Source organism: Gambusia affinis, linkage group LG10 (genome assembly GCF_019740435.1).
Source record: "Gambusia affinis linkage group LG10, SWU_Gaff_1.0, whole genome shotgun sequence".
Lineage (NCBI taxonomy): Eukaryota > Metazoa > Chordata > Actinopteri > Cyprinodontiformes > Poeciliidae > Gambusia > Gambusia affinis.
The window spans coordinates 13143405-13162435 of NC_057877.1; the positions used below are offsets into that span (position 1 = coordinate 13143405).

Here is a 19031-nt window from a genome sequence, read left to right on the forward strand (position 1 = left end):
TCAGCGGATCAGGGAGACGGCGCATTCCTGTGTAGGCGCGGCAGAACTTCCAGAGCGGATTGACCGGGAGAAAGACGTTTAGACCCGGCGTCAGTTGCAGGGAATGACGGCAGGTGTTCGCGGGTAGCCGGCAGGAGGAGAGAGGAGAGGTCAGGGGAAGACTGGGTGGGAAATGGATTGCGTAAAGCAGTCGGAGTCTGTACCTGTACCATCTCCAGGAAGTTTGAAGCTCTGATTGGAGGTAAGGAGATACGCTTAAGTAGCTGACGTCCACCTTAGCCTTAAAAAGAAACAGGTAAACAGGTTAGCTCTGGTTATTTGTCTAAAATGAAGACTGCAAAAAGCTTCCAAATAAAAACACAACACCTCTGTAAAGGTTTTTAAAGGTTTAAAGTCAGCTAAGCACTATGTCCGCTTAGAGAGTTTTAATTAAATATTCTTAATGTGTGACGGAATAAAACAGGGCAAGTTGAGTCAAAATCAAAGCGACGCCCTAGTTTATTATAACATGTCTGTTATCAGTTCTGGTTTATACCATATGATTATTCTGCCAACAGGTGGATTTTCTAAGTTTTGTCCATGGGGGGGTGCGGTGACTGGATCTACCGCACCTGCATGTGCTGTCTGTCTGAGGATGAGAAGACCGCCATCGCTGTGGACAAAGAGATCAAGAGGATCCTCAGGCAGCAGAAGAAAAAGGAGAGAAGAGAGATTAAAATCCTGCTGCTGGGTGAGTACAGCAACGCTGCACCTGAGTTCAAACACGTGATGGCACAAAATCAAAGCGCGAAGGCATGAAGAAGAAAGTTACGGGGAATTGCGAAATGCAATTAAAGGATGTGGGATGACGCCCTGAATCATCATGTGTTCAGCCTCAAACTCCTGGGCCTGTTTGGCAGCTGCGCGAAAGGAGGCAGAAACTATGTAAGGCATGTGCCACTTTGAGAGTATGTGACGAATGATCTAGATTAGGCCTGGCTATACACCTGAAAACAGTGTTTGGACACACGCATCCCTGGAATCTGTGAGCCCGTGTTCAGCGTTGGTTAAACAACTTGGGGTCCTGCTGACAGGGGCAGTGTTTCACCCTGACGATTTAATTTAGATAGATTACAAATAAAAAAAATATGAAATGGTAGAAACTGTTAAAAAATAATTAGAGCTGAAATTGGATGTGCGTGGGTCTGCGCTGCAAATTGATACCTGAGACAAATTTATGACAATTTTGAAGCTTTTGTGTTCGGCCAGCCGATATTTTCCTGATGCGATCGTTCATCCTACTTGTGAACTAGAAAAGTTCAGCTTGGTTCTGAATATTTTGGCAAATTTTGTGAAGTAAGAACATTATCTGTTAGGTGCTCTGTTAGACTAGAATTTAGTTAGAATTTAAAAACAGCTAAAAACATATTTACGCAGACAGACATTTAATCAATCTGATGTTATTTTTGACGTGTTTTTCCTACGCGCTTTTTGAAGCTCTTTGTGATTTTATCTGTGAAAGGTGCATTCCAAGTAAAATTTTAGTTACTTACTTTAAGTGGTTTCCAGGTCTGGATAACCATCCATCCATTATCTGAACACCCTTCTTCCCTAATGGGGTCGGGAGGGTTGCTGGTGCCCATCTCCAGCTGCGTCCTGGGCAAGAGGCAGGGTTCACCCTGGACAGGTCGCCAGTCTGTCGCAGGGCAACACAAAGACATACAAGACAAACAACACACTCACACACACACACACACACACACACACACACACACCTAGGGAGAATTTAGAGAAACCAATTAACCTGACAGTCATGTTTTTGGACTGTGGGAGGAAGCCGGAGAACCCACGCATGCACAGAGAACATGCAAACTCCATGCAGAAAGATCCCCGGCCAGGAATCGAACCCAGGACCTTCTTGCTGCAAGGCAACAGCTCTACCAACTGCGCCACTGTGCAGCCCGGTCTGGACAACTTAAAACATAAAATTAAAAATATGAAAAAGCAAACATTTCCATGCTCTGTCTCTTTTTGTTTAAATGTCCTACCATTGGTCCAATTTAGTCTTCTCTCTGTCCATCACTTCATTCTTCAATCTTTATATTCATACATTCGGCTCTCTGTGCTTTTTTCCATCTACCAACATATAATTTTCTCTCCATATGTCAATTTTCCTATCCTTGTTCTCTCCATCGATCCATTCATTAGTCTTTCCATCCTTTCTTTCCAACCGCCTGTCTCTTCATCCCTAGAAAGAAATAAGAAATGTGTAGGACCCCTGGTTGTGGTGCTCAGCAAAGATTTCCCAAGTAACATCTTTGTTAATGCAATCATGGTTGAAATGTGCCAATCATAGCTTCACTATTTGCAGGTTTTACAACAACATTTTTTTTAGATTGTTTTCTAGTTGTTTGCTGATGTAACGCTCTGTAGAAGAAGACATTTACAATTTTGTTGAGCCTTTAAGCTGAAGGCTACTTCTTTGTATGAAATCAATATTAATGATGGATGTCAACTCCTGCTTCATCTAGCATTTCTGTTTGTCTTTATTATGAATGTCAGACAAATGACTGAGAAACCTGAATACATTAATTTGATCCACTGAAAGTAGCTTAACTCCCATGTTAATTGACCCACCAGGGTTGTATTTTAGTCCAATATTAACAAGCTAAACAGATAACAGGAATGAACCAGGATTAGGGGAAATCCTGACACAGTGTAGAGATCCTGTAAACAATAACATAAAATTATTTCCCAGTCTTATTGCCTGAGTGACTGTGAAGAGATAGAAAACAAATGTTTGTATATGGGAACAGGGTTGTCTGTAAGCTCTTGATAGCGTTTCACACAACTCCCTGCTGCTCGGTGAATCGTGTTGTATTCTTGAAAAGTGTTGTTGGGGAACTACAGTAAAAAATCAGCAAGTTTGGAGATCGTCTCCGGCTTAAAGAGGTCGGTTTGATGAGACGCTGTAGATCCTGTCGATTAACAGTGTTGGTGTTATATTACAGATCACCAGTCCCTTCGTTCCTCTGAATTAAAACCATCATCCAAAGCATTTTATTGACATTTCATGTGTTGTTTCTCAGCTTGCTTCGAGGAACTCCTTGGATAATTGGTTTTCTTCAGAGCTTTAATGGGGCTTTTAAATGGGCTGGTTATCAGCTGATATAAACAGCACTTAGTGTGTAGTGACATACAGCAAGCAAAAAATAATGAGGCTTGAAATGTGAAATGCAACATTGCCTTTAAGATCTGTTGTTTTTCATAACATTTTTAAAACACCTCAATAATTGTGTCGTGTGGTTCTAAAAACTGAAGCTGAAGACTGAATGGTGGAAGTGAATCAGAAGGTGGTTTAACAAAGGGTGTGGTCACATGTGCATTTATGTTATTTCCCGTGTATTTTTTTTGTATTTTACATGACTTTACATAAAACGAAACAAACCTTTTTATCACGTTTTTATTTTTTTACATTGCAAAAACGTAATTTTAACGGGAATGTGTGGACTTTTATGTACACTGCATTAGTCTCAAGTCCAGATGTGCATAAGGTGAGATAAAATTTGTTTGACAAGTATTATGAGAAACTACAGAGTATTTGTGCCTGCTAAAGTCAGGTTATTGCTGCTGTGATGTTTGTGATGGAAAGGCCTTCCAACCTGACGTGTTAAGAGCCAAAATTATATTGTTCAAGTCCCAAGTTCCACTGAAAACATTCTACAAATACCTGCTTGCTGTAGAACCAGTAAAGACTTCAGCAAAATATTTTTTGTTCAAATTTGTTTTGCATTGTTTTATTATCTTTAAAGGATGCTTGTCTCAGAAACAAAATTCTCTCATGGTTCATTAGAGCCGGTTTTATCAAAGCAGAAGGTTTTAGGTCTGATCTTATAAATAAAAGTTCATACCTTCCTTACCGAAACTGAAACCTCTGTCTCCGATTATACAGCTCAATGTATACACACCCCAGGTCTCTGGGATTTAAACATTTGTATTTGAAAAATAAATTCATAATATTTTTTTCACCTGCCATCATACCCTGTGCAATTCAAGTGCAAAAAAACAAAACAAAAAAACGTATTAGAGGAAAGCATATAAAAATAAAAAGCTGCAGTGACCTGGTTGCTCATGTTTGCAGCCCCTTGGACCAGACGTTTTTTTTATTTTGGTACATTTTAAATAAAATTCAGCTGATATAATAAGATGTTCAATCCATAGGACAGCTTACAAAGATTCAAAAGGGTTTCATTTTATAAAGATATAAGTCAGGAGAGGGGTGCAAAAAGCCATAGCATTAATGGCTACCTTCATCATTTCAGGTTGAAGGTAGTTATCAGTAGTTACATAATATATGTGACAAGAAAAATTAATAGAACCAGGCTAATTGTGTCCACTGTATATAAAAGCACATCACTTTATACTCATAAATAAAAAGCAACAGACAGTAATTCTGTGTAGGTTTATGGAGGGTACAAAGGGCTCTGCATGGTCAGACTGAACTGTCAGAATCAGTTCTCATCGTCTCAGAAGAGGAGCGGAAAGCCGTCTTGGCCGCATCCCTTCTCGCCACAGCCCCTCCTGGTGAACGTTTCATATGTGAAACTATTGCGCAACTGATCAGAGTTTCATGGCTGTGTTTTTTTATGTGGAAATAAAAACAACAACTGCTCAATTTGAGGAGGCTGGTTTTGCAGACAGAGAGCAGGATGGATACATTTCAGCAGCAATTGTGAGGAAGTACGGACTAAAACACTGATTCTCCCCTTGGTCGGTTTCTGGTCTGACTCACTGAGCAAACATCCCACTGACGCCTTTCTTTGAGCTCTGGTCTCCCCGTTCTGGACACATGAAACAAAAAAAAAACTGAAAGAATTAAAAGATCACACAGACTAATCCATTTAAACATTTATGCATTTGTAATGCTGTTTTTGTCTTTTTTTTTTCCTTTCATAAAATGAAAAGAAGGACACCATGGCAGATGCTGTTGATTGATGCAATTACTGAGCAGAAATTAGGAAAAAAAATTTAGCTTATATGTCTCAAATGGCAACAAAGACATTCCTTTAAGTTTGGTTATTGGTAGAATACATTCTGACCAACCAGAACTGATTGAGAGAAAATTTCAAAATTTCAAAATCTGGCCTATTTTTTGGTCCATCACATAATCTGTTTGTCTAGAGCGTGGCAGAAAACCGGAGCAATGAATCGTGTGAAAGAGAAGCCATTACTACAGACATGGCTGACATTAATATTGATGAAGGAATTACATATAGCTTACTTAATAATCCTAATTATTACCACCATTATTATTTCTTCTTCAGGAACTGGAGAAAGTGGGAAAACCACCTTCCTCCGACAGATGAAGATCATCCATGGTCGAGGCTTCTCAGAAGAGGAGCGGAAAGCCTTCGCTAAGTGTATCTACCAGAACATCTTCACTGCCATCAATGCCATGACTGGAGCCATGACCACACTCAGAATCCCTTACACCAGCCCTGAGAATGAGGTAGAGTCCCACACATAAATCTCGGCGAGCATAAACACGCACAGTTGCACTTGGTTACACTTTTATGCTCACATATAAACCCGGGTGTGAAGGCATCAGGTAAAAATCACTTTATAGACTGATTGGATTGTGCATGCAACGAGAAAAAGGCATTTATGACTCAAACAAAAACACGTGCATCCTGTTGTGCTCGGAAAACAGCCAGCAGCATCTACATGAAGACAGAGAGGCTACACACTTGAGCTAATGGTTTTCTATTAACTTCTAATAGGAAACCATTAGAGGACTAAATAGGAAGAAAGTGTTGATCTCTCTTTCAATTTAAAGGATTTGTCACAAGACCATTTCAAACTCAAAACCGACACGACAAAAAATATTTGACACCGTTTTCAATACCGTGGCAACATTTTTTGAATAAAGGCTTCTTCTTGGTTGAGAGTAAAACTATGATTAACGACAACATGACTAAAAATGTGATTTACAAAGTTAGGGCACAACCAATAGGAATTGAACAATTAAGCTGAATTAAAAATATATCTATATATATATTTTACGTAGGACGTCACTGTTTGGAAAAAGTAGACAAGATATCATTTAGCATCAATGTTATTGTCCTTTATGGAAGTGTGTAGTTTTAATTCAGTTCTGCAATTTTTAAAATTTTATCATGAATACTTATCTTTAGCTTTCTACTGTATGCTTCCATTTGACTGCCAATTTGTTCTAAACAACATATTATTTTTATAGTATAAACAAGGATCTGCTACATGCAAATGTATTTAGCAGCATCCCTGCACAATTTCTATCTTTCTGATAATTTGTCAAAACGGCAGCAAGGTAGTTTGCTCTTGTCTGTTTCATTGCTTCACTATTTAGCAGACAGTTGTCCGCTGATTAATGTCTTGCTGCGTTAATTTGTACCGCAGACGAGTGGTAACCACACATATATCTCGACCAGCATGAATACATGGTTGCACATGGTTACACTTGAATGCTCACATATAAACCCAGGTGTGAAGGCATTTGTGACTCAAACAAAAACACGTGCATCCTGTTGTGCTCAGAAAACAGTCTGCAGCATCTACATGAAGACAGAGAGGCTACACCCTCGAACAGCTGCGTTAATTGGTACCGCAGATGAGCTGTACGAATGAACGTACCGCTCGTGTCCAAGGGTTGTTTGTGTCCATGAAGTTAATATTTAAGAAGATATTTTTAGCTTTTGTTGTACAGGAGGTTCATTGCGTCGCTGCTGCAGATGCAGAAGTTTCACTGAACTTTTCAAGTTGCTCTAAAACGCCAGTGTTGCAATGTCAGCATGTGGGATCCTCTGCCTCATGGAGAAATAACCTCCAAACAATCGGATAAAGAGCATTGCTCGGGTTTTCCTGGATGTACTTGCAATGTTAGCAGAATTTAAAACTTACAGCAGTTCTTTGGAAAATGAGTATCTTTGAATAATTAATTTTTCTAGTATCGATTATATTGAGAGATCGATTATTGTTGTTGTAGTCCATGTCTTTGCAAACGTCTGAAACACTTTTCTCACCATCCGATGTTTGCTCTCTAGAGGTTCGCCGGATGGCTGCAGGATGTGAACACAATGCACATCGTCCACCTGGAGAGGAGATACGTGGATGCCATCCGCCGTCTCTGGTCAGACCAAGGAATACGGATCTGTTACAGCCGCCGCTGCGAGTATCAGCTCCTGGACTCCACCGAGTAGTGAGTAAAACTAACACATACTTATTCTGGAGGAGAAAAATGAGCCTCTGACTGGACTGGGAATCAGAGGCAGTCGCGTGAGTGAAGTGTCTCTGCAATGTTAGAAATGCGAAGAGTTTTACCCGAAGACTGCGTCTCAAACTATGAATGCCACATTAAGAAATAATTGTTTTAGTAAATTTACTGGTGTCAACTATTTCCCCTGGAGTGATAAACAGTAAGAGGGTCTTTTTATCATTACTGTCTGTCTCTGATAAGTACAGGAACAGTGATGCTGTGAGCATTTTTCTGGCACCAAAAACAACTTTTTGATAAACCACAACATTTATACAAATTTGAGTACTAGAAAATTTGTTATCAATCAATGTGTATGACCAAATCAAAACAAAAATGTTTCACCGGACATAAAATTAATCTTTTTCCATATCCACCATGTTTCCAGACTTAAACCTATAGAAATGTAGAAATGAAGCATGAATTCTCTCCGTATGCTACGACCTCTAATGTTGTAGGAGAAGACAAAGTCCTATTGGTAAGAGGGTTACAAAAAATATTAACTACAAGAAGATACATATCAATAAAAGGTTGAGTGGAAGGAGAAGTTAAAATTTGATGGTTTTTAATTAAACAGGAAAGGAAGGAATTACAAGTTCCTCCTTCTGTATCAGAGCTCATGTGCCCAATCTGGATTTGATTAATCTCAAGAACAAGTGATTGAAAATGCATCATACTGGATGTTCATGGAATTTGTAGTTTTGATTGAAACTACAAATTTATTAAATATTAATAAATAGAAACACATTTAAATTCTATGTTTGAATAAATTTGGTTAAAATTTTACTTTTTTGGTTTTCGATTTCTGAAATGAAATTTGAGTTTTCTTCTTTTCTTTCACCGTTTCACCTCTAAAACCAAAACCGTCACAGATTTGCTGTGTATTTCAGCACTAGAGAGCGTCTTTCTTACCAACTCTGTGTTTTTGTGGAATCACTGAGCTTTAAATGTCAGAGTGCAGAGTTCACAGCTGTTTCTCATCATGGTGTAATGTATAGCAGTAGGTGTGACCCTGACGCTCAGAGTGACTCGGGATCAGAACAAAGCCCGGGTCCGGCCCGTTCTCTTCAGTCCCTCTTTTCTATTGCTGCACCGTCCTGTTTGCCCAGCAGCTCTGTCATCATGATGTGTGCTCGATAAGGGACAGTCGGTCAACATTGGCTAATGACAGTTTTTTTCAACAGTGGCCATAAAGATGCTGTTTGCACACAGGTCAATGTGGGCTTTCCCCACACCCCACTCGCCTCTTGTGTTTTTTAATCACACTTTTTCTTCCCTCACTATTTCATCGCTTGTCCCCTGTCACTTTCAGTTTGTCTTACAAAGCTTCATGTAAAGCAAACAGCGGCAGAGTTTTCACTAAGTCTCTCTGTCTTTCAGCTACCTGAGCAACTTGGAGCGAATCTCGGCCCACGATTACATCCCTACGGAGCAGGACGTGCTGCGTGTTCGGTTTCCCACTACGGGCATCCACGACTACTCCTTCACCATCAAGAACATCACGCTAAGGTGGCTGGGCCTCACATTACCGCCCTCTCACAGGAACAAATCCAATACCAGCACCATTCACGGCGCTGTGAATAAAATACTGTTGAGGCTTTGTCTTCTCGCGTCTGCTTGGACACAGTCGGATTATGTTTCTAATTGCCTCTCTGCAGAGTTCGTGCTGAGAGGTGAAGTGTCCATTTTGTGTTTGATTTTGATCCAAATCCCACATATGTGGGTTTCTACCATTAAAGATTTAAACCTTCATGGGCGACACAAACACCGAGCAGCTTTGAAAGGAATAAGTAGCCCGTCCTGGACACATTTTTAACATAATTCTTACTTTTTTTTTTTGCTTCTAGCTAGCTTTTTTTCCTGTTTTTATATTAGATTTTTTTGAAAACTGGAGGAGGTGTTTGCTTCCTTTCTGACACAGCGACCGGTTGGAGGTGTCACATATCGTCAGTGTGAAGAACGTCCTAAATACGCCGCCTGGTTTTTTGCAGCTTCGTCAGAGTTTGTAGGCGTGAGAATGATCTGTGAGAACTGGGACAGCTCCACACAATTCACTGTTTTTCTGCCCCAATAATTAATGACACGATTCTTAAATACAACTTGGCAGGTTTAGACAGCGACAAAAAACAAAGTGTCATGTTTGTTCTTACTACTGCACATCACGTTTCAGGTTTTCAGTCGGCAGCAAGTTTTTTTTTTCTTCTATATTGGCTGAAAATAAAACATCATAATCCATAATCAATCCTTCAAATGAAATCAACAAAAACAAAATGTGAGATGCAATGGGGAAAAGAATTGGTTCCCTATCAATGAACGCTTTGCTGACAATGTTTGTAAATCTTTTTCAGACACTTTTCTCTTATCGATGCTATTTAAGCCATTTCTATCGATGAAGACTTTTTGTTTAACTCTCCCTCTTCCTTTTTTCTCTGCCATGATTATGTAAACCCTTCCTTCTTTCCTTCCTTTTTGTTTAAGCTTTACACTATCCTTCATCCTTTTCTTTGTTTTATTATTTCTCCTTCATTCTTTTCTTTCTTTTCTAGTTTTCTTTTCATGCAACATTTGCCCTTTCTTCATTCCCTCCTTTTGTTTCTTCCCTTCCCTTTTTCCATAATTTTGCCATTTTATTTTTTTCATTTTTTGTTATGTCCTTGCTTCCCTCCTTTCTTCTCTGCATCCCTGCCAACCTTTCTTTCTTTGTTTATTTTATATTTTAGCAACTGTACCTTTCATACTGTGTTTTTGTTTCTTCATTGATTTTTTTTTTCCTCCTATTTTTTTTGTTTCTAAAATTTGGTCCTTTCTCTCTTCTGCAGCCTTTCTTGAATCTGCCATTGCTGCTGTGAAAAAAGTAATTTGGATTTCTGACCAGATGTACATCTGCAGGTTTTTTAAGCTCTGTTAGTTTGACTGATCAACTCTACATGAGGATATGTTCGTGCTCTTCGAAACTCTCAGAGTTTGAGTTTATTTTCCAGTCCTCAATAAGTCCTTCACAGTGATGCAGACGAGCTTTCTTTATCTTCCCTCCCTCAGGATTGTGGATGTTGGCGGCCAGAAATCGGAACGTCGGAAGTGGATCCATTGCTTTGAAAACGTGACCTCGCTCATCTTCCTGGCCTCCCTCAGCGAGTACGACCAGGTCCTGGAGGAGAGAGAGACCATCGTAAGAGGAGTTTGTTCCCTTTTCCCTTCACTCTGTTAACTCAAGCAGGAAGTGGATAAAATAATGAGAACTATTTTATGAATCCATTTCTTCTCTTGAATCATATTTATATCATATTTCCAATGCATATCTGCTGTATTTCCTTAATTATGGAGACTCAGAGATGGTTTCGGCTTTAAAATCAGATGCTTCAGATGATTAGAGCAGTGTTAAAATTCTTGATTATTTGAGCTGTTTGTGATCTGAAGCTTTGGGAAGCATTTGAAAAATCTGAATTTTTCTCCCTTAAGATGCTCATGATTTTTTTTCCAACAACAAAAAAAACTTTCAGGAAAAGTACAAAATGTTTTCACTTTCAGCAAAGATAAAAAAAAAAAAAACTAAAAAAAACCGGATCAATATTTACCTATAATTTACATTTTTATATATTCTTCATTTATCTCTTGCATTTCTATTGCTCAGGAATAACATTTATCACATCAATTTGATAATAAATTATGATTGCAAAAAACAAGACAAAAAGAAAATATATTTTAGTTACACTTTTGGCTCTTTGTCATTTTTTATTTGAGGACCAAAAGATATAAAAATACTTATTTAATGGAAAATGCTTTATTACTTTGAATGACTTGACAGATATGAATGTTGAAAGGATTTTAAAAATGAGGATTTCAAGATTTTACAAAAGGCCTTTTTTAAAATTGTGCTTTATTTGCACATTTTACACTTTATACTTCACAAACCTTTCTGTGTTTATCTGTCATAGACCTGGAAGGACAAGGATGCAGAACTCAAAAAATATTTTACAGATAAAAAACTGAAAGTTGTTGCTCATTTGCATTCAATCCACTTTATTCCGAAACCCTAAAATAAAATACAGTTGAAGCAATTGTCCTCAGAAGTCACCTCGTTAGTCTGTTCTCTTCAAGACAGGTGAAGCAGAAAACTAACACAGTGGTGGCAGCGTCATGATGTGGGACATGAGCAGGAAAAGGGGAAACTGGTCAGAGTTAAAGGGGCAATGAATGAAGCTAAATATATACCAGAGATTTCAGATTGAGATTTGTCTACCAGCAAGTCAACAAAACCAAACACACAGCCAGCCGTGACACATTTTCCAGGTTTTAAGTATTAAATTAAAACTTTACATTTCAGAATTTTCTCCTGCATTCATTTATTCAATTCTCAGAAAGTATCGTGAAATCTGTTGGTTGGTTTTTACATGAAAAAAATGTGAAAAAAGATCGATGCATGTTTTGTTTTTTTGTGCTGTGTACTGTAGCTTAAAGCCTTGTTTTCTGGTTTCAATTCCAATTTTATAATGTTTCATCAGTTAAAGCCTAAAAAAAGGTTTTGTAGAAAACCTGAACACAGGTGTCAGACACCAAACTTATTATCAAGAGTTCATTGTTTTGAGATCATCCAGATAAAAAGAGCCAGTAATCATGCTCCGACATCATTTCCTGTTGTTGACAAGCAAACGCCTCAGCACTTGACCCTCCTGAAATCTTACCCAACCAGTCCTACAATGACCTCACAGACTGAAGACAGACAGGATGAGGCTTCACCTCCTGTAGCTTTGTTGTCTCCTCTGCCTCCAGCATCATTAGTGCATCTATCTTATGCAAAACGTTTAGACTGACAGAAACTGTTTATAATCTATAATCCAAGACCAGCAGTATAAAAAAAATCCCTAAAACACTACAGATCATTAACTCAGGTCCTCAATAAGCCTAACTTGGATGCTTCAATAATAAGCAATTTACTAACACTTTACATTTTACTGTGTTATTTATTTATTTAATATATTTAGTTGTAGTCTGTAGCTGTAGTCCTTTGTTTTTGTAATTTCATCCTTCCTCCTGCAGGTGGCACTATCGTACAACACACGTCTCGCCTGCTCTCCTCTCTTCTTCCCTCCCGTGCTATGACTAAACCTGTTATCTCTCCCAGACTCTTTTTGGTCTCCCACAACATTCATTAATCTCCATGTTGGTCTGTTGCTCATTTTCTTCCCCTTGCTCTTTGTTTAAATTATTCCTTCCTCCAGTTTCGCCTCCAGCCACCCAAAAAGCCCCCGCAAACTGTTGTAGCTCATGTTTTCTCTCCTTGTGAAAATTTTGTTATTAAAGGATAAAAGAGAGAGAGAAAAAAACATGTTTGTCTTCTGCAGAACCAAAACATGTTAAACTGACTGTGTGTTCCTCAGAACCGCATGCAGGAGAGTTTGGCTCTCTTCTACACCACCATCCATTCTGCCTGGTTCCACAACACCTCCATCATCCTCTTCCTCAACAAGACTGACATCCTGGAAGACAAGATCCGGACGTCAGATCTGGGGAAATACTTTGACAGTTTCACAGGTTCGTTGTTCTAAAATGTGCTTTTGGTTTTCATTTACCGCTATAAATACAATGTTAAGTTTACAGAAGGAGGCGGAGACTTTAATGAATAAAATTAGGTCACCGGAAGAGGTTAAGAAGTTTAGCAGCTGCTTTTTTCTTTTTATTTAACAGCTGCTAATTTAACTTGTTTTATTTTGTTTGTGTGTGTGTGTGGGTGTTTGTGTGTGTGTGTGTGTTTCAATTTGAGTGCCATCTGATATTACTAAACGACTGCATTTTTTCTAAGCTTGCTGCAAAATGTTCAAACACCCAGAGCAGAAATTGCACCAGTGTTGAGGCAGAGTCAGGTTATCAGTCAATTTCAGTGCCATCATCGCGCTCAGTGGCAGCTGTTTATTCTCATCACAGAGCGGACAGGACCACTGCAGGGACATGAGGGCTGAGATGCCGTTTGTCCTCCGGTCAATTTCCCTTTGACTTATAACCATCTCATAATGTTCTGCAGAAATAATGAATTATTCACCAAAAATATTGACAAAGTGATTTCAGCCCCACTGCGACTCTTCCTCCTCCTTTTTTTCTTTCTTTCTCTCTCTTTCTATTGTCATAAATATCTTTCCTCCATTTCTGTTTTTCCTTTTTGCCCCTTCTTCTTTCTTTTTCTCTTTTTATCATACTTTTCAGTCTTTATCTTTTACTTCTGTACATCTTTTTCTGTCCCTCTCAACATTTCCATTTCTCCTTCCTTTTTCCGTCTGCCTTTTCTTTTCCCTCCCTACTTTTTTATTCCATCATCCTTCCTCCTTCTTTTCTGTCATCCATTTCCCTTCCTTCATTATGCCCTTCTTTGTATGCTTGTTTGCTCTCTCTTCTACTTCTCCTTACATTCTTCATTTTTCGTTCTGACTTTCTACTCCGCTTCTATTTTGTTTTCTGTTCATAATTTTCCTTGTTTTCTGCCTTCCTATGCTCATTGCTCCCGTTTATGTCTTCTTTCCTCCCCTCTTTTTTCTGTTTTATCATCCCTTTCTCCCTGCTTCCTTCTTGACTTCTTTTCTTCCTACCTTCTGCCTTAAATATTTTATTCCTTCGTTACTTATTTTCTTACATTCTTCCTTTTTTATTCCCTTCTTCCATCATTCATATTTTGCTTTCCTCCTCCCCATTCTACTTTTCTATACTTTCTTTTGTTCTTTCCTTTCTTATTTCTGCAATCTCTTCTTTTCACCTTCAGTTCTTTCTGTATATTCCTGCTTACTTTTTTCCTTTGTTTTTTGTTTCTTTTGTTATCCCTTCAGCCTTGCTGCTTTCCATTCCTGCATTTTTCTCTGTTTCCTTCTTCCACCCTTGCCTTTCTTTCCCTTTTCTTCATTCTTTCCATTCTTTCATTCCTTCTCTTGTCTCCTGCTCTTCGTCCTCAGTAATAAATGATGCCTTCAGGTGCTCTTGATCAGCTTACCTTCGGTTCTGCTGGTGTAAAGAGGCTCTATGGCGTCTCATCGCTGCCCCCTCAACTCCATCACCTCCACCCTCTCTCCCTCTGTTTCCCTTGGCAACTACAGACAGGTACTGTGTTCCCTGCCAGCCCTGCAGCACCACCCGAACACCCCCTTTCAGGTGTACTATATGTACTAGCTGTGTGTCTGTGTGTCAGTCAGGTGGCTTAGGGTTAGACTTAGTGACTGTGAGTGAACACTTGTGTGCATCTGCAGTGCACCCACTGTGTTTTACCGGCAGCATTAGCACTGCAAAATAATGACTCATACAGGGACAAGCTTCTTGATGTCAATTTAACCTTAATGACAACTCCGAGCAGCTCCTACCGCTGGCTGCTGTTTGCTGCTAATGATGTTGTGTTCCTGTGTGGAGACTGCGTGGCCCTTATTACTGCGGCTGTAACTGCATTTGAAAGCACTGCTGTTAAGTAGCCCCGCTTCCTGACGCTGTTCTCTGACACTGAGAAACTAGATTTCACTTGCTCTTAAGCAATTAGAAACAACAATATAATAACAATGTTTAATTCAGCCTCTAGTTACGGCGTTTTAGCCATTTCGCATCTTGCTTGTTTGGACTCATTAACTTGTCGGCTGCAGCACAGCGTCTGTTTGAACAGAACCCGCTAATCTGACCCGAAACATTTTACGACAAAATCTACACACAAATAGATTTAAAGTAAACAAAAAGGTATTTTATTCATTGTCTTTCCAGTCCTGGACCTTGAGCATGACAGAAAATGGTGCAGCGGCTGCTGAGGTAATCTTAAAAGTTAACAAGCTGATGACAAAATAAGAGCTGACAAAAAAAAAAGAAAAAATAAACCCTGAAAAACAATCAACATCAAATGAAGAATACCTGAAATGAATGAGATGGGAGTTCATCCAGTCATCAGAGTATGTGTGTGAATCCAGACTGTATCCTGACGTGGTTTCATTTGGCTGAGGTCAGTCAAAGGAAACAACACAGTTCAATCCAGTCAAGTTTACGTAGAACTCAACTTAAATTGTATTTGAGGAAAGTTTGAATTGATTTTGAAACCAAATGACATCACTGTTTGTGCCAATGTGATACTATACACACTTTCCTCTTATCCTACATAAAGTCTAAACAATGAGGAATGAAAATATTTACCTTCTGTTATATTTTTAAATAATTGGTTTAACGATCTGTTGAAATATGTAATTAGAGTAAAATGATAATGAAAATAATTCTAGGATAATGTTTTATCTTGGATTTTTAACTAAATATCTCCAGAACATGAAAATTATGAGGATGTTTTAAGGAACAATAGTTTTAACGGTGCTGCCTGTGGGGCAACGTTGGCTCAATTCAAAATGTTGCGCCTCCCTTAAGATGCTTTATCCAATCTAATGCACCTTCAAAAAACATAAATGGTTTTCTGTCATGTACTTTGGCTTTTTAAACTCCTACTGGTACTCAGTTCAGATTTTTGTCTTTCCCTCCAACGTCTACCATCATCTTGCAGGTGAAAAGCAGAACGCTGAGGTAGCAAAGCAGTACATCCTCAAAATGTACGAGCAGCGCTCCATGAACCAAGAAACTCGGGAGTGGAAGACCATGTACCCGCACTTCACTTGTGCCACAGACACCAACAACATCCGCAAGGTTTTCACCGACATAAGAGACACGGTCCTGCTCAAGTCGCTAAGGGACTACGGAGTCCTCTGAGCTTTTACTCAGTGGCGTGAGGCAGAAGAAAACGCAACGCTTCCCCACATTCATCCTACTGATTGGACTAAAAGCAGCGACTGAACACTTCTTCACATGAAGAACTTTTTCCGTATGAAATCCTCTCCGGCTGTCATGTTTTATTGGGTCGTACCGGTGCAACAGGGCCGCGGGGGGGGGTTATTTCTTCACTCACATCTGAATTTAAGAACATGAAGATTTGTGATAAAAGCTGGAATCACGTAGTTTAAATCCCACCTGTGTTTATCAGTAGGAATGCTTTACAAAAGAAGCGTTTGGTTCACACGTTACACATGTTCATAGCTGAAGTAGAGATGCTATGAAGTACAGGATGGCCATCACTGGTGGAGATGGGGTCATGCACTCCACTGCTGTAGTGCACACATGAACAGCTGCAGGAGCATCCACCAGTTACAGGCAGATAAAGTAGAAGCCTATAAAAGTTCACATTTTTTACCAAAATGTGAATTGTTAGGACAGATATTTATCAGAATAAGCTGTTTTTTTTTTGTAATCAGCTGTTATCAATCTATCAAAGCATGTCAAATTCTTGAAATTGAAGCTGCTGCACTACACTGAATTTGGCAGATGAGTTTATTGCTTAATGTGTTAAAAGCTACACTGTCAAGCTGCTCAGATGACTGTTTTTCCAAGCCTGTTTTGAGTTTTAAAAAGGCTCTTATTGAGTTTTTCTGCTTCTGATTTCCAGTTTTATTTGAGGTCTGACTTGCCAATTCAAATCTGAACCCATTCTTCAATATCTTCTTTGCACTTAGAAGAAAAATGAAGAAATGGCAAAAATGCATGCCAAAGTACATGTTTTTGGTTGAGGCATTGGGAGACTGAACATGATGGGATTTTATGTTTTTGAAGCATTTAATGAATAGCAGGAAGAAAAGACTGACTTTGTTGTGTTTGTTGTATCAGGGGGAAATGAGCTGAATTCAACTTTGGGCGATTGATTGGTGCATCTGTGGTTTTTAGTGCTTTTCTGACGGAGAAGAAACGCTATTTTTCAGTAGGCATATATAGTAGACTTATGCAGAAGTCTACAGACTTATCTGTAAACCTGCGAAGGACGTGTACAAACCCCTTAAACTATATGCATATTTAAGATGATATCTAAGAAAATTGATCATCCTGCAACTGAATACTTCTGGCGTTTTCTGTTTTTGGTGACAAACACTCCAAGTGAGTCCTGGAGTCGGTTTATGGAGAACCATCTCAACCCCACTGTTGAGCATGGTGGATAATCTGTGATGCTGTGGGCTCAGAAGAAGCATGATGTCTGAAAATCTGGTGGACTTTGCCTGAAATCTGAATGCTTTTCATAATTTGCTGGGAACACTCAATGTTATCTACTATGCTTATGCTTTTTCATTTTATGTGCAGGTATGTTTTACCTCAGTGTTGCCAATTCATTAATGCTGCCTGGAGGTGCAAAAAAAGCCTCCAATCTGTTAATCCAAGCTTTCAAATATCTTTTTGGGTATTTTCTATGTATATAACTGAGAGAAAGAGAAATGTAAAAGTTTGTCAGTGGCTGAAATATGAAGTGGTGTCCTACTTGATTAAAGTGTAATAATAACTCAGCCTCATATTGATTTAAATTGTGAGTTCTTCATCTGTCTTGTATCAAATTCATGAGTCCAAAAGGCGTTAAAAAAAAATGTATTTAAAATCAGAAAACTAACTGATCTGAATGTAAAGCTCATTGGAGAGGAGCATTGATTTTCAGGTTTCTGATTTTTTACGATGCATTTGACACAAATATGGACGCCCTTTGTACATGACTACTCTTCTTGATTCTTTGTAAGTCTTGAATTTGTAACAATTGTTTACCTGCTGGACATAGACTGTGACCAGAGAGTGTCAGTGAATGATCTGCCTTCCGTTTGGAGGCAATAAAACACTTGTGTAGAGTCTGGTGGAGGAAGAATAAAAACATGTTTTTATAGTTAATATTAAAGAGAAAATCTAAACACACACACTCTCACTTGCTTGCTTTTGTTTGTCTCCTTGCCTCTCTGCTCGGTGTCAGAGAGTCTCTGATTCCGGGGGTTTGCAAACAGGAACGCTGCTGGATTTGCATCGGACTGCCACATGCATACAGCAGTCATTTCCATGTGTTGTGTGTGTTTGTCTGTGGTGCAGACTGGGAAAACAACATAGATGAGAAACCTTCCACTGTAGTGTCAGGGTGTGAAACCCAAGCGGCGCGTCTTCCGCTGGCAGGAGAAAAGCGGTTCCTCATTAGTGAGGGACAGATCGTTTCTGCAAACAAATGTCTGTCACTTTTCCCCTTCCAACTAAAAAAAAACCACAACTACAAAACATACATACAAATAATCCCCAAAAGGCAGCCTTAGACAGACTGCCTGTCTCTGTCTGGCTGCCACAGAAAGCATGAGAAAGTCGCCACTGGGTAGATGTTGGTTTCAGACGTGTGTTCATGCAAAATTATTTATCATGTCTGCAGCCTGTGCGTGTGTGTTTGTGTGTCTGGGTGTGTGCAGAAGTTGCCCTGTGGGTCACCTAACTCTAAACCTGATACTGTTATTAAACCTGCATCAAACTGAGACATTCTGCCTTGTATGTCAATGATGTTAGAAGATATCGAGTAAAACAAAGAAACCCTCTAAGATCGCCTCTTTATGCATCTTTCCTGTTGAACGCTGAATTTGATCTGGACTGACATGAAGGTCACAACAAATATCTGATCATTTTGAACCTTTTTGGTTTAAGGTGATATTTAGTTTTTACCAATATTTTCTTTCTGACTGGAAGTAATGCTAACGTTATGGAGGCGATCACAAACTAGCAATAATAATTCGGGATAGATTTCTGTAAAACCAATAAAGATTCCTTTGTTGATATCTCAGAAGGGTGAAGAACCGTTTGATTTGTTCTGGAAATTAAATTCAAGCTTTCTCTGGAAACAGGAAAGAGATTATCAAGTATTTCAAGGTGTCCTATCCCAATGAAATGCAAGGGACAAGCTCAATGTCATAGTTTTGTAAGGATGGAACAAATTCCTATTTTC

General features: G+C 39.1%; 1 protein-coding gene across 1 annotated transcript; it reads left to right on the forward strand.

The window, feature by feature from the left end:
* On the forward strand, positions 1 to 17978 carry LOC122838817 (guanine nucleotide-binding protein subunit alpha-11-like). The gene is made up of 8 exons (XM_044129793.1): positions 1 to 241; positions 558 to 730; positions 5304 to 5488; positions 7059 to 7213; positions 8648 to 8776; positions 10307 to 10436; positions 12646 to 12799; positions 15765 to 17978. The coding sequence occupies exons 2-8, from the start codon at positions 580 to 582 to the stop codon at positions 15965 to 15967; spliced, it is 1107 nt and encodes a 368-aa protein (XP_043985728.1). The 5' UTR covers positions 1 to 241; positions 558 to 579; the 3' UTR covers positions 15968 to 17978.
* The last annotated feature ends 1053 nt before the right edge of the window (positions 17979 to 19031 follow it).

Excerpts from the sequence above, each read along its gene's own strand:
- LOC122838817 (XM_044129793.1), top strand. The coding sequence starts at position 580 with ATGGGGGGGTGCGGTGACTGGATCTACCGCACCTGCATGTGCTGTCTG. Across the intron at positions 5,489-7,058 it reads ACACCAGCCCTGAGAATGAG|AGGTTCGCCGGATGGCTGCA; the intron begins GTAGAGTCCCAC and ends TTTGCTCTCTAG. Across the intron at positions 7,214-8,647 it reads CTCCTGGACTCCACCGAGTA|CTACCTGAGCAACTTGGAGC; the intron begins GTGAGTAAAACT and ends TCTGTCTTTCAG.